This window comes from Brachionichthys hirsutus, chromosome 16 (genome assembly GCF_040956055.1).
Source record: "Brachionichthys hirsutus isolate HB-005 chromosome 16, CSIRO-AGI_Bhir_v1, whole genome shotgun sequence".
Taxonomy (NCBI): domain Eukaryota; kingdom Metazoa; phylum Chordata; class Actinopteri; order Lophiiformes; family Brachionichthyidae; genus Brachionichthys; species Brachionichthys hirsutus.
This window is the reverse complement of record NC_090912.1, coordinates 9,519,448-9,535,454: the sequence shown is the minus strand read 5'-3', so window position 1 is coordinate 9,535,454 and position 16,007 is coordinate 9,519,448. Positions and strand designations below refer to the sequence as shown.

General features: G+C 47.7%; 2 protein-coding genes across 2 annotated transcripts; both read left to right on the top strand.

Moving 5' to 3' along the window:
- Positions 1-2,806, top strand: LOC137905832 (histone chaperone asf1b-B). The gene is made up of 4 exons (XM_068750095.1): positions 1-109; positions 798-913; positions 1,125-1,301; positions 2,054-2,806. The coding sequence occupies exons 1-4, from the start codon at positions 1-3 to the stop codon at positions 2,243-2,245; spliced, it is 594 nt and encodes a 197-aa protein (XP_068606196.1). The 3' UTR covers positions 2,246-2,806.
- A 1,465-nt stretch (positions 2,807-4,271) lies between these two features.
- On the top strand, positions 4,272-15,070 carry prkacaa (protein kinase, cAMP-dependent, catalytic, alpha, genome duplicate a). Its single transcript, XM_068750324.1, has 10 exons — positions 4,272-4,317; positions 11,364-11,425; positions 12,055-12,183; positions 12,487-12,585; positions 12,673-12,755; positions 12,837-12,963; positions 13,063-13,158; positions 13,244-13,366; positions 14,278-14,442; positions 14,945-15,070. The coding sequence occupies exons 1-10, from the start codon at positions 4,272-4,274 to the stop codon at positions 15,068-15,070; spliced, it is 1,056 nt and encodes a 351-aa protein (XP_068606425.1).
- The last annotated feature ends 937 nt before the right edge of the window (positions 15,071-16,007 follow it).

Genomic DNA, 16,007 nt, shown 5'->3' with positions numbered 1-16,007 from the left:
ATGGCGAAAGTACAGGTGTTGAATGTAGCTGTTTTGGATAACCCAAGTCCATTTGGAAACCCCTTTCAGTTTGAAATAACGTTCGAGTGCATGGAGGACCTCCCGGAAGGTAGGCACCAACGCGGCAAACGCGTTTGAGGCTAAAGCTCAAGTCTGTTCATTCATTTTCGGCACATTACTAGAAAAAAAAAAAAAAAAATGCTAACAGCTAACGGTTGCTTAGCTGACTTCACATCCTGTAATCTTCCATCGAAAATCAGATATAGCTTCATAAGATAGCATTTTGTAAACGTAGCAATAAAGTCACGTTAATATGTCAGAAATTAACATAACGTGATTTCCATTATTATAAACATATTAGGACAGTGAAACCGACAAAGTATGCTAAAGTGCGTTTATCTTTCAGGCTAGTCGTTCTTCCTCAGAGAAGTTTGTTTTGATCGCCTATGTTTGTATAAAAAGTTTCTCCAAATATGGATGCCAGTGATGAAATGTTTTAGAGCAGAGTTTATTCAATTTTGAGGCTCATTTGACATATTTCTGTTATCATGAGGAACATTGCCTAATCTGATAATCCCATTCGAATAGAATAATGAATTTGTGAGTTAAACTTGAGTTGCCTGAGTGATGAGCATTTTGTTCTTTTGACAAAATGTCTCCTGCAAGTCATGTTTATTTGCAAATACACTAATCAACAAGAATCAATCCCCGAGTGAAAAGGGTCTCCAACAAATGGATGTTTGCAGATCATCCAGTTTGAATCATAACATCTTGATTATTTTTTTTCTTTTTAATAGACCTGGAATGGAAGATCATCTATGTTGGTTCAGCAGAAAGCGAGGAGTACGACCAAGTCCTTGATTCTGTCTTGGTCGGTCCAGTGCCTGCTGGGAGACATATGTTTGTGTTTCAGGTGTGTATGTTTGAGGGAAATGTACAAATGCTATTGATTTGTGCTGCTTTAACCACGTAGTACATCATGGAAATAGGATTTTGTAAGAACCCATTTCATGTATTTATGTTTCCTCAGGTCGAAGGAAACGTTGTGTCAGTTTCAGGTTGTCAGACGCACTCGTCACTCTGTTCTCAAGTCGATTCTAAAATGTCTGTGTTTCTTTTGACAGGCCGACGCCCCAAATACCGCCTTGATTCCCGAAAGCGATGCTGTTGGCGTAACTGTGGTGCTGATTACCTGCACGTACCGTGGCCAGGAATTCATTCGCATCGGTTACTACGTGAACAACGAATACACTGACCAGGAACTTCGTGAGAATCCTCCAAACAAGCCAGACTATTCGCAGGTCAGAGCCATCACTTATCGATGACATGCTTTGTTTAAAAATAATGCAGTATAATAATTCATGCCTCAATGGTAGGATAATTTTAGTTTCTAATCAATGCTTTATCTGGTCATATTGATTACAGCAATGCCCTTCTTTCTGGTCTCCTTCAGCTACTCCAGTGTTTAGCTGCATGAGTGTTGACAAGGACCAGAAAGCAGGCTCGCATCGGTCTGGTTTTAAAGTCACTGCATTGTTTCAGGATAGATTCTTAAAGTCCTTCCAATGGTTTTTAAATATCTTTACCTTATCAATTCTCGTGGACCCTGAAGTCCTGCGACATCAGCCTTTTAGAGCTAACAAAAGAGCTAAGGTGAGGCGACCTATATAGTTCAGGTGAAATGTTATTCTGTCAGCAAATTCTTTTCATTCAGGTTCTCTGTTTTGGTAAAGAATGATTATTTCTTTGTTGGGTATTAAAGGCACAAACGACACACATACTTGATCGGCATGGAGACGATGTTCATGAAGATAGGAGAACATGTTTCCTCTCTGCACCCCCATTTCTTGAAAACTGCCATCCTCCAGGCTAAATCCTTTTTTGTTTTCTGTATTTACAAAGTAATCCATATGCGCTTAAAAATTCTTGTTCATTTTCTGAGATGGAGACCAGCAGTGTCTGCTCTGCTAAGACGGTACCATAGTGGACAGCTACTATGAGTGCATTTGCTTGGACAATGTATTTATTCATATTTCCTTCTTGAAATTTTCAGCTCCAGAGAAACATTCTGGCATCAAATCCCCGCGTTACCAGATTCCACATAAACTGGGAAGGGTGTGCAGAGCGCATCGAAGACTCTGAAAATGTGGATCCAACGTCAAACTCCATGTTGCCTCCGTCTTGTCTCCCGGGCAAGGCGCCGCCCTTGGGAGTATTGCCAGACAACTCTATGGATTGCTTGTAAAGATGAAACAAAGGTGATACAAGACATTGCTGAAGTATGCCCATGGACATTCTGGGTTGTGTGTGTGTGTGTGTGTGTGTGTGTGTGTGTATGCATGAGATATACATACATAGACACACACACTTGCCTCACAAATGTCCATGTAATTGAGGCATGTCGACATTGAACAATACTTGGGCTTCAAATACGTGTTCAATACTAGGAAGATTATGAACCTCTGACCAGTACATTTGACCATTACAGATAGGAAGGTCCTTGCTGTCGTGTTCAAAGCAACATTGGAGGACTTTAAATTAAGGAAGGCAAAAGTTAACCATGTGATGATGCGACTGAAACTGAAAGAGAAAGCCGATTTATGATTGGCCTTCCTTCTCCGTGTTGATGTAGTTGTGATTCTTACCCCCATCGAGAGGATTTCAGCAGTAACCTAGGCAAAGTTGTTGTAGTACTGGAATTTCAATGCCTGCCATTATATATTTTTTTCAAATTATTTTTGCACTTAAATGTTTTCCCATTTAGATTTTGTACGGGCTCTTCTATGTACTTTACTGCTATCTGCTTTTTGGGGTTTTTTTCCAATGTGGTGTTCCAAATAAAATTTGTGCATTAATCCCTGCGAGAAATTTACAACCAGATGAAGTTTGTTGTTTTTCAAATTTGATTACAGAAGCCGGAAAACTGAATATAATTCTAAACGTGCTGAGAACGCGTGTCCTTTATCGAGAGTGACTGTAACCTTAATTAAAACAGGTATCACATTTTCAAGAGACCGGAATGAATAGGTCTATTAATAACACATTTAAATATCATGCATGCTGTTCTGATAGACCAAAGAAGAACCCGTTAATTATTTTGATCATGAGGTTAAGCAAAACTGGGTACTAGCTCTGTAACATAAATATCTGAGACATCTCCCTGCGTTTTTCACGTTTTACTAAAAATAGCCTGGGTCGGCGTCATATCCAATCACAGGTCGGGGGGGGGGATGGGAGGCTCGGCATCCAAACTGGTTTGGGAACAATGCTGCGCAAACGGGATTGTGATTGTGAAGCGCTCCAGCGGCTTTTAATTATCGTCCTGCATGAACGTCAGATCTGCACATTTAAAGCAACCAGAAACGCTTCTGGGCGTGTTGGTCGCTAGCAAGTTCGAGAGGCGGGATAAACCCATTTGACAGGCGAATAGCATCGATGATTATTGGACGTGTTGGCGCTTATCCAATCAGTACTTGTGTTACGACCTCTGACGGAAAATTAGCTGCGCATGTAGCCAATCAGAGCGCGTCAGGGGGCGGGACCCGGTGGACGGATGACTGGAGTTTCCCGTGCTGTCTGAAGATTAATGGAATAGGTCTGTTGATCCTCAGAATCGACGGCCAGGTGGTCGCTCACAGGAAGCCGTTGCGATTGATCCGGGCCTGGGAATGAATCCATTTGAAATAATAGACTTTTAGAAGAAAACAGCAACGTGGACAACACTTTGGCTATCTTGGTCTCAATCGAAAAGGCCTGCCTGCAGAGAGATAGCACCTTGCTAGCTCAGGCCAGGGATACGACTGCGAGGAGCGCTCAAGGCTAACGCTAGCTCGTTTTGACAGACGGAATCGGCGATCGGCCTGACGCCCCGGGCTGGATTTCGTATGAACCCAACCGTCTTTGGAAACAAGGCACAGTTAAAAGACGTCTTGATCTGCCGGTGCTTGTTGGAGATTGACGAGCTAACGCTGCAAAGCTAATAACCATTGACTATTAGCTAGCTTGCTAGCCTAGCAGACCTCAAAGCATTGGCGTTGTCTGCACAAAGCTACTTGCTTTGGTTGGGAGTTCTCCAAACACGCCGAAGAGAGAGAGGTTTTATTGGACAAAATAGATTTGCACTCGCTAGCCAAATAATGCTACCAGCTAGTAGCTAGCTAGCTGTAAGCTTAATCCGATCCTCGCGACTGCGTTAGCGGCGTAGCATCACTCAACGGACTTGTTAAAGAAGACTGTCCGAGCCTCGGGACTCCAACCATCAACCTGCCACCATGGGCAACACGCCCACCGCAAAGAAGGGCAACGAGATGGAGAGCGGTGAGTAGCCTGTAGCTGCAGCAGCTAGCGACGCCATGCCCCCCGAGCTCCTGTTCACCACAACCTTTATTATGTCAAGGGCCCCCCCCCCCCCAGACCCCCTCCACAATGACACCCTGTGTTGCATTGCGTTCCACACGCGATTCTGATCGAGTAGTAGAATATGCTCTGCTGAGGTGACTGTGATCATGATCAATAACAAACATCTCCTTTGATCGAGGATGGAATTGGTTCTCTTCGCTGATCATGTGGGATAACTCGTGTTTTTAAAGCCCAAAGTTATATCCAGAGGTACCGGTGAGGATGACTGAAGCTCATTTGAGGGGCATGTTGTTGTTGTTGTTTTTAAAATAAATTCATCCTTTCATTAGGTTATGAAAGGTTGCAAACATTTTCTCGCATACTTTTTACAGGACAAAATATTCCTCGTAATGAAATGGCGCCGGGATGTCGCCCTTGTTTCGAGGAGTTGAATCTGAATTCGATGTGCGTTGAGTCACACCTGCAGCATTTCAAATACAGTCCAGGGGACTCTGTTATTAGACAAGGAAAAGGCAACAGGGTCGGGGGTCACATGATTTATGAAGGGGATTCTCTCCAGGCAGAAACTTGGGAGTTGAGGAGTCTCTTGAATAACATGTGATGAGCAGCATGTGCAACAAGGACACTCGCTGTGTGTGTGTGTGCGTGCGTGTGTGTGTGCTGTGCGTGCGTGTGTGTTTAAGAGAGAAGCTTAGCTCTTGAGGGTTTTTTTTTTTTGTGTTGATCCCCCTCAGAAGGCTCAGATTGGGTTTTTAAAATGACTTCTAGCAATAAAAAAAAGAAGTGATGCAAGTGAATCAGACAAAATAAAGTCTGCAAATTACATCTAAATAGAAATGCTTGGATGTACTTGTGTTTTTTTTCCCCCCAATTGGGGAGCCGATACGGGAGGGCACGCTTTCTATGTTTCTATCCCTGGCGCTATAAATAACTCTCAGGAGTGTAAAGTCTGGACAGGTATCTGCAGAATGAGCGTCGGCTAACTTGTTGCTGCTGCAGAGAGTGTGTGAAGAATGGCCTCCTTTCTCTGTGTGGCATTAACTCGCCACTAGCAATCCCAGTAACAAGTCCCAGCCAAGGCTTTCAGGGATTCTGGGCACAAGTTGCTTTTTCAACCATCAAAAAGTAATAAAAATTGGAGTCACGAGAGGCTCTTTTGTCTCTAGGAAAGTTCACATTCACTGCATCACGTCGCCGGCGCCGCCTTTTCCAGCGTAAACAACGGTCCTCTTTAGTGTCTTTTGCATGATCTTTATGTTAAAAAATAGATAAAGCCTTCTTCATCTCCGGAGACAGCAGACCGGGGACCCAGAGCTTTAGCTTTGCTCCTCGTGAACTTCGCACGCTCCACCAGATGTGCAGGGAGCTGCTGCATTTGCGCACTAGGCTACATTCTGGCCCACAGCAGGAAGCGGGGCGGATAGTTCCTGAGCTCGAGCAGGAAGTGAAGGAGCGAGGAAGGGTCCACCCCAGCTGCTGTACAATTGGCCGTCGCCTCTGCTGCTGCTCTACAAACGAAACACTGCCGTCCAGCTCAGCTCGAGATTCCGTCCTTAAAACTGTGACCTTTTTTTTTTTTTTTTTTACAAGACTTTGGATTTCCGCCTCGCGGAACCTCTGGGACGTCCACGCTTTTGAGACGGCCGCACTGGCAGTCAGCTGGTCTCGCCTTGCATGATGTCTGTTATTCACAGGCTGACAGAAAGGATGTTTCACCGAGGCGGACCCTGTCGAAGGCACAGGCGCGATGGACAAGGCAGATACGATCAGCAGGAGGAGCTGGAGGCCTGCTGCTGGAGTGAGTTACGGGAACAGGAGCTCGGGATGAAGAGATGGTCGCTGCTAAACGCTGCTAACTCGGCTGGTTACAGGCGGAGCTCAGACGTAAACGCTGCTAACTCGGCTGGTTACAGGCGGAGCTCAGACGTAACCGCTGCTAACTCAGCTGGTTACAGGCCGAGCTCAGACGTAACCGCTGCTAACTCAGCTGGTTACAGGCCGAGCTCAGACGTAACCGCTGCTAACTCGGCCGGTAACAGGCCGAGCTCAGACGTAACCGCTGCTAACTCGGCTGGTAACAGGCCGAGCTCAGACGTAAACGCTGCTAACTCAGCTGGTTACAGGCCGAGCTCGGACGTAACCGCTGCTAACTCAGCTGGTTACAGGCGGAGCTCAGACGTAACCGCTGCTAACTCAGCTGGTTACAGGCGGAGCTCAGACGTAAACGCTGCTAACTCGGCCGGTTACAGGCCGAGCTCAGACGTAAACGCTGCTAACTCGGCTGGTTACAGGCCGAGCTCAGACGTAAACGCTGCTAACTCGGCTGGTTACATGCCAAGCTCAGACGTAAACGCTGCTAACTCAGCCGGTTACAGGCCGAGCTCAGACGTAAATGCTGCTAACTCGGCCGGTTACAGGCCGAGCTCAGACGTAAACGCTGCTAACTCAGCCGGTTACAGGCCGAGCTCAGACGTAAATGCTGCTGACTCGGCTGGTTACAGGCCGAGCTTAGACGTATGGTCGCTGCTAAACGCTGCTAACTCAGCTGGTTACAGACTGAGCTCGGACGCCAATGTTGGCCGGCTTCCCTTTCTCCTTTCTCCTTTCCTGCTAGATTCCAAAGTGTTTTCGTTGTGTTGAACTGCTATTGGCTTTGATGGAAGACATTGTTCCTGCTAGTATTTTAATCAGCTGTCAAGGTGTGTGTGTGTGTGTGTGTGTGTGCATATCTCCAGATGTGTGTGCGCACTGCTCCCCATTGTTGTCTAGTTGCTGTTCAAAGGAGGGCATTTCTCGGTTGCGCTGGAAGTGTTGCTGCGCCGCCGCCGAGCTACTCGGCACATCGCGCCTGGCCTGAATCTGTAATGAGCCTTTCTGAAATGCACGTTGTTGCTTCTTGACCGCGTGCACGTGTGTTGGTTCTTTTTTTTTTACCTTGCAAACTTCTTCAACCTCTGCATCAGGCTGTGCTCGGATCTCTCGTGACGCAAGAGGCTGTTGTGTTGAACTTTGTGTTGTGCTGAAATGGCACCCTGTCAAAGTGCGACTCCCTCTATAAATATCCGTGGGGTTCATGACCCTCCCTGGCAGCTGGTTTGGGTAACAGGAAGGTGTGTGTGTGCGTGTGTGCATCGCTCATCACTTCCTGTAGAGCTTTTGTTTTCGCGGTACTCCTGTATGAATTCCAGAGGTCATTTTACCCTTTTCCTGTTGGCCTTCTTGACCTTGCTGCCCCCCACAATGAGCGGCCTTTCTCAATGCTCGGGGATCTGGCTAGCTGCGTCAGCTTGTCTCGACTTGTCCCGTTCAGGCGGCTCCTCTTTGTGAGGATTATTTATTGGAGGCATTACCCGAATGAGCCGAATCTCGCTATTTTTTCCAGTTGTCACCACCGACATCACAACCGGCATTCCTACTACTACTGCACTCTCGGCTTGTCCCCTGAGGGGTCGCCACAGCAACCCAACGTTCTCCACTTCACCCTGTCCTTTGTATCGTCCTCTCCAACACCAGCCACTCTTATGTCCTCCCTCACTACGTCCATGTCTCTTCTCCTGGGTCGACCTCTGGCCCTGTTCCCTGGCAGCTCCATCCTCAGCAGATATAGTCCCTGTCTCTCCCCTGGACATGAGGAAATCTGAACATTTCTTTTAGACTTTTGTTTTTAATGTGATTGTTGGGTAAATGAAGAGACCCCGTGCGTCCCCACAGAAAATCGTGCGTCAAGGATGCAGGCAAAGGAAAACACTTGGATTTCCATTGGATCTTGGTTTTGAAATTCCATTCGGCAACTTAAGCTAAGCTTTAGCGCTGAACTGGCAAGTTGAGATACTGCCAGAGAAAAATCCTGATTAAAAATCCAGCCGCAGGTGATGCAAAACTCCAGCCATGTCCACACGCAGCCGGGTATCTCCAAAAACAAACGTTTGGGAGCAATTCTGCCTCCTTGTCGGTCCACACACACACACACACGCACACACACACGCACAACAGCGCCTGGCGCCATGTTTGATGTTTTGAGAAAGGGACGAGGAGAGACGGAGCATTCTGATTGGATAGGATTTGGGGAACTACGCCGCTGATGAATGTGTTTAACAACGGGCTCATGCAGTAATGCGTGGATGGAGTTTTTTTTTTTTTTTTTTACATCTACATGGCCTTAGAGTTTGATAAAGAACAACAGTTCCATGTTGGTTCTTACAGAAACAAACAGGCAGGGGCGTCATTCATCGATGGAATCATTTTCATTCTCTGTGTGGCCCCGCGATGCGCTGGCGACGTGTCTGAGGTGTGCCCCCCCCCCCCCCCCCGACCCGCTTCTCCCCCAAAGCAAGCTGGGATTGGCTCCAGCAACTCCCGCGGCCCACAAGGTGGAAAAGCGGCTGCAGGCGAGACGACGTCAGGCTGACCGAAGCGTGAATTCTGCTGATAATGTTGATGTTATCTAAAGTTAACAATAAGTCGCCTGGCTAGGAAGCAGATAGCCACGACGCATGAAAAGGGTTCGTCTCTTACGACTAAAACGTGGCTGCATGGAGCCGAAAAGCAACCGGCTCGACATGTAAAGCTTTACGTGTTAATTTAGTGCGAGGCAGGGCTGGGCCTATTATTACAAATAATTACAGTAATTACTTAAAACTTGTTTGGGATTGTTTTTTTTTTTTGCCTGCCCAGTTCTCTATAAATGTCTGTACCGTGGAACCTCGTTTTACGAATGAATCTGTTTATGAACTCAAAGTAAATAACGACTTTTGACTCGGCCGGCGAGAAGCTTCGGTGTACGCGCATCCACGTGCACCAACTCGTGCACCAACTCGTGCACCAACTCGTGCACCAACTCCCCCGCTTGCCCCTGTTTCTTGTGGTTTTTATGTTAATTTTACCCTCATTCTTGCTCCCAGTAAAGCTAAATGTGCTGCTTGTCATGGGGCTAAGAAGCCTGGGCGTATTCAAAGTTGTCTTCCTCCTCCGCCTCCACCTGCACTGTACTTGACCTTTGTCAACAACAAGGTCGTGTACAATTATTGTGTTTCATTTTGGGATTATTGTAGATCTTGTCCCGTGCTTTTCTAATTTCTTTGTATTTTTTGGCCACATAAAAAGCTCTTCGTAGTTTGAAATGTGATTATTATAGTGATTAAACATAGTTTTTTACCTCTGTGTGCTGAAATGTGTCTGCACCGTTTATATTTGACTTTTTTTTACTCTGCGTCATCTTAACGGAAGCCGAAACGTGTCCGTGCGCGGGCTCAGCGTTCGCGGTCGTGTCCGTCGTGCTGAAATGAAGAACTCTGGTTGGACGAGGCAGAGGCACGTGACTGAACGTGATGCGTTCAGGGCCAGCTCATGAGCATGTACGGCAGGGAGATAATCCACCGAATCAGCTGACTGCAGCCCCAACAGAAGGTTTCTACCTGGTTTAACCAGATTTCTTATTCGTCACATGTGAGCAAGGCAGTCTGAAAAAGATCTGGTGTCCGCTGGGAGCAGATTTGGCGGTCAGCTCTGCCTAATATAACCCCCCCGTTCCTGCTCCAGAGGGGGCCAACAAGGCCCAGAGGACGGACCCATTCGGCCCTGGCTCAGCGAGACTCGTGCATTTGGGCCAGGAGAAAGGTTTTGCTGTGGTCTGAGCGTTCCTCTATTGCTACATCTCCTGAGAGGCTCTCTCTCTCTCTCTCTCTCTCTCTCTCTCTCTCTCTCTCTCTCTCTCTCTCTCTCTCTCTCTCTCTCTCAACCCAGATGACCGTTTTTTTTGGTTCTGTTAATTAGGGAAAGTTTTATTTACAGCTTGACGTCTCCAGTTCATCTCAAGGGTCTGAAATTAGGCCTAGTTTTCTCTCGGACTTTCTTTCTGGGTTGGATGAAGATACCAGCTAGAATATTACGCCCCTCCCACCAATGATTGTGCCCCTGTTCAGATCAATATATAGCCTGTGTGTGTGTGTGTGTGCGTGTTGGACATGGGAGGGAGCAGCAGCGAGTGCACAAGATAAATATTGATACAAACCCAAGCGAGGGTCTGATTGCTGTGTGGGAGCAGCTAAATGCTAAATGTGACTACGGCGGGTACGAATGCGACTTTCTGAACTCGGTCCTCGGCAAAGAAGCAGCACGGGGGACGGATTGGAGACTCCACGTCAACGAGGACACCCGACTGGATGAGTGGGACTGCTGGTCCTGGCCGCCGTGCGCTCAGAGGGGGGGGGGGTGGAGGTCATGAATCAGTGATTGTGGTCGAGGACGAAGAACGGGGGGAGACTTTACGAAGCGAATGTGTGACAGGAAGAGCTCCAGAAGACAGGAAGACGGGAGGGAGTCGTCCCCGCGCTCAGGAGACGGTGCAGCGCTGGAGGGGCCCGCCGCCACCCCGGACGGTGAGGACGGTGTAGGATCCGAGGACAGTTGAGGCGTTGAGCCTCGTTAAATCGCATTGCGCTTGTCGCCATGGCAGCCAGTCCTCCTAAATCTAACAGGAAAAGAGAAGTCCTTTAAGAGACGGCTGGTGGTTTGATTCGTGACTCTGTTGTCGCCGACCAGCTCCAGGTTATGATGGGAATATTTCTATTTGGGATTTTTTTTTTACTGTTTGAAGGTGGAAGTTGAGCTTTCACAGGAAACGTCTTCTCCCCGTTTCTCCGTCCGCTTCCTCGCCTCGTGTGGGAGCAGCGAGCGCTCTCAACATGTTTACGCGAACTTTGCTCTTTGCCGTTCTCGCTGGCTGTCTCCCCATCCTATTGTTGGAGCTGCCGGTCTTTGGAGATTTATCAGGAAATCACATCGGCTAGTCGGGATTAAACCTTTGTGTTTGTTCTCTTACTGGACCCGTTCAATATTATCTCTCTCGTTTCTATTCTTATACAAACCTATTTCTTTGTATCATCAAAAGCTATGGATCCCGATCCAGGAGAATCGGGGCTACTGGGAGCCACCTTTGACTTTTCACAGGGAGCGGTGTTCATGGTTGTTGAACTCTTAATGAATGTCACTGTTTCTCATTACAGTGAAGGAGTTTCTTGCCAAAGCCAAAGAAGATTTCCTGAAGAAATGGGAGAATCCAGCACAGGTGAGAGGAAACGTAATTAAAATAAAAATAGAAATGTATAAGCTTTGTGGCCAATCCAACTTAATTAGTTTTTTTTTTTTTAAATATGTATGTTGGCTGTATCAAATGGCACGAGGACGAGCTTGCAGGAAAGGGCTCCCTCTAGTGGATGCTGAAAACTTCATTTACATCTCCCCTTTGAGAAAAGTGCCTTTTTTTTATAGATGACACATTTACATTTGTATTTTTTTAAACCTTTTATCAGAAATGCTTTTTAACAACCTTTCTTAGCAAATTTATTCAAGGAAAGGGATCCACGCTTTGTCCTTCAGTAAAGATTGTCTTTAGTTTAATATGCTGAGACAGCTCGGCGTTTTTTGGGGGGGGGGGGGCGTTGCACCCTCTGCTGGGCCAACGTTACAGAAACGTTCTTTGTGAAGTAAAACACGCCGTTAGCCTTTCAGCAATGTATTCTTTTGAAAATCGGCATGTCGGTTCAATTTGAGCGATTGATTGTTCGGGGGCGGCAGCAGCTCAGACCGGTCATCCTGCTCTGGTTGGTCAGTCAGACGAGGAAGGTGTGTTGTTCAGCGAGTCGTGCCCCCCCCCGTCCCCCCGTCCTCTGGCTAACGCCCTCATTTACCTCTCAGCAAACGTCGGCGTTGGACCACTTTGAGCGCTTGAAGACGTTGGGCACCGGTTCGTTTGGTCGGGTCATGCTGGTGAAACACAAAGAGTCCGGCCAGCACTTTGCCATGAAAATACTGGACAAACAAAAGGTAAAAAAAAAAAATCCTTTCAGGAAATATATTCAGTGAAAGCAAATATTTCTGAGGAGGAGGAGGAGGATGATGAAGAATCATTTGTGAAAATGTGATTATTGCACACAGAAAGTCTTAAAATGGATCCGTCGAATACGAGGTCCTTCCCGTCTAAACTTTAAAATGAAGAAGAAGAATCTGGGGCGGAATCTGATTGCAATAGAATCGTCCTGTAAACCGAGTCCGTCTTTCAGTGCCGTGCCGATTTAGAAGGAAAACCGGGAATCGCTGTTGAACTGCTGCTTCCGACTGGACCCGCAGGTGGTGAAGCTGAAGCAGATCGAACACACGCTGAACGAGAAGCGCATCCTGCAAGCCGTCAGCTTCCCCTTCCTGGTGCGGCTGGAGCACTCGTTCAAGGTTTGCACTCAGATCTGGATCCGATTGTCTCCTCAGCGTTCTTGCGTGTTTGCCTAAGACCGTCCTCCCCCCCCCCCCCCCCCCCAGGACAACAGTAACCTGTATATGATCATGGAGTATGTACCTGGCGGCGAAATGTTCTCACACCTGAGGAGAATCGGCAGATTCAGGTAGGTCGGCGTGTCTCGGGAACTCTTCTCCTCCTCGTTTTCCCGGCTGACTCCGACCACTGTGCGCCGTCTGTTCCGTAGCGAGCCGCACGCCCGCTTCTACGCGGCCCAGATCGTTCTGACCTTTGAATATCTTCACTCGCTGGATCTCATCTACCGAGACCTCAAGCCGGAGAACTTGCTCATCGACCAGCAGGGCTACATACAGGCAAGGAATATCCAATCTTGGGACCGTCATTCTCCATTTTTATTTGTGCTTTCGCCAGCTTGTGGTCGGTGCTCAGGGTCGCACGTTCCCTTTTCACAGGTCACAGATTTCGGATTTGCGAAAAGAGTGAAGGGGCGGACCTGGACGCTTTGTGGGACCCCGGAATATTTGGCGCCAGAAATCATCCTTAGCAAAGTAAGTGCGTTGTTTGGCTCTGCTTTTTGCAGCGGATCGGATGTCATGTTTGAGGGCCCTTCAAACCCTCCGCTTTGTCTTCCAGGGTTACAATAAAGCAGTGGACTGGTGGGCTCTGGGGGTGCTTATATACGAGATGGCTGCTGGGTACCCCCCCTTCTTTGCAGACCAACCTATTCAGATTTATGAGAAGATTGTATCGGGGAAGGTGAGTCTGGCCCCTCTAGTGGCGGTGCTGTGACACTGCATCAGTCTTCACTGATTGATCAGGGTTGGGGGGGGATTATTATGGGTTGTTAGCATTTACATTCCAGCGGATGATCGTAGTAAATGACACAAAGCGAGCAGATGGCGTGCTAGCGTTGCATCGCTTCCCTACCATCGTATAAAGCGGGACGGCTTTCAGACGTGGACGTTTGCTCACTAGCGGTTCTATAAAAAGACAGAGAGCTGCCTTCTTCTTTCTCAGCTGCCTGTCAGACGGTGCTGTGGGAGCTTTGACTCACACACACACCGGAGGAATGAGATGGGAATCACTGATGGTCAATTCCCCCCTCCTCCCACCCAAAAGAATCAGTCAAATCAGTAGCATGGGACTACTTTAGATTCCGACGCCCCAAGGTTGGGTTACGATTGCTGCCCCCCCCCCCGCAGCAATAGACGAGTTGTCCTCTCGCTAGTGCCGCCATGCTTTAGTTGTCTTGCATGCGTCATAGATTTCTCACCTTTGTTTTATTGTTATGTACCTGCCTAGATATAAATGCCCTCTGCCAGGGAAACACACCTGGGTTTATTTATTTCTATATTTTCGGATCCTTTTCACAGCTTAGGTAGCGCTTTCTCATTTGTGTCCAAAAAGGAAACTTTATACTCTTTTTTTCTTAATTTTTTTCTGCCACTCTTCGACAGTAATTGATCAACCAGAGAAATCGTTGTCGATCCTTTTCGGGATTGACACACGGTGGAATTTTCTGAACCGGTTATCGGTTACCATGTCGCCCTTCACTTTGCCCAAGCTAACATTCGGCAGAATGTCCCATAGGACCCCCTCCCAGACCGGCGCTAACTCGGGCGGTTAGAAAACGCCTGCTCACACTCTCGCTCGCCCTCTGGTTGCAGGTTCGCTTCCCCTCCCACTTCAGCTCCGACCTGAAGGATCTGTTGAGAAACCTGCTGCAGGTGGATCTGACCAAGCGCTTTGGCAACCTCAGGAACGGCGTCAATGACATCAAGGGCCACAAGTGGTTTTCCACCACCGATTGGATCGCCATCTACCAGAGGAAGGTGAGACGGCAGTAAACGTGTCCGAATGGAGCCGGAAGGCGGGAGAAACGGCGACGCCGACCAAGGGAAATGTCTTTCACACGCCGATTATCACAAGGGCTAAACGCACAAAAACACGTCTTCATCTAGTCGTCCCTTAATAGCTCGCAAAATATGTCTTCGTCTAACGTTAGGAATGCGAAACAGATGCTGGGAATTATTTGCGAATTATTTGCAGGGTGGAAAACGAGTCGTGTATTCTCGCAGTTCAGCCAAGTATATTCGAGCAGGATTTCTTGATCATATGCACCTTAATCTTTTTTTTTTTCTCTCTTTTTTTTTCTTTCTCTTTATCGTGCAGAATATGTTTTTAATAGACCCCTCGTGTCCTGGGGGGGTCTGTGCCGATGCCATTCAGTGATTTATGGTGCAAGAAATGACTTCAGTACTCTAAGTACGCACTGCATCCTTCTAATCTTGTGACCACTCCCCCCCCATACCCCCCCCCCCCCATGGTTTCTAGGTGGAAGCTCCCTTTATCCCTAAATGCAGAGGCCCCGGTGACACAAGCAACTTCGACGACTACGAGGAAGAGGAAATCCGAGTCTCCTTCACAGAGAAGTGTGCAAAAGAGTTTGCCGAGTTCTAGATTCCAACCACGAGTAAGCAGAGAGAGAGAGAGAGTCGTGTGTTTAGACAGCAAAAAAGGGGGTCGGAAGAAAGGAGGCGCGAGGGCGAACTGCTAACTTGCTTATCTGTAACGACGACAACAATGTAACCCCCCCCCACCCCCCAGTGGAACGGTAGGCATATTGGTAAAAGAACCAGCAGTGTTGCCTTTTTCTGTTGCCGGTTCGCTCTATTTCCCCCTCTTGTGTTTGCGGCTCCAGGAGGACAGACACATGTTCTGCTCGTACCTTTATGGCGGTGTACTGACCCGTTCTCGGCCTCTGCAGGCCGACACGTGTTCTGTTAAAGGTACTCAATTTCCTCATCTCCTTTTTTTAAGCCCCCCTCCCCCCCTATACAAGCTTCTCGCAGAGCGATTGTCTCGTATATCGTCGCCCCGTTTCTTCCCTCCATCTCTTCATCCTGAATTTGTCCGATACCAAGTCCAACAGATGTGCCTGTCATAACGCCAACTGGTTGGGAAAACTGTGTCGGAAGCATCTATCCGCGCAGAGAGCGGCGGCGGCCCTCTACAAAAAACTGCCTTTCTTTTTCCTGCTCGGTGCAGCACGATTATTGGGTGGCCGATGGTTCTCTGCCTGCAGGCGGAGCGGCGGCGACATCTTGGATCAGAGTGAAAGTCTAGGTGCGGCGCCATCGGGCGGACCCGTGAGAAATGGTAAACACGAGGTCTGCTTTTACGTCTGTCTTTCTCCTTGCGGAATTTATTAGGAAACATTTTACAAATCTTGCTGGTGATCATTTTGTCCTCATGTCGATCACTGCTCGTGTGTTATTTAGTGCTCAGAGTTGGGTTTAAAGCTGTGATTTAGCATCGACTAACATTGTGGTCACACTCCTCTCTCTCTCTCTCGAAGTGTATATATGTATTTATATATATAGAATTTATACATATA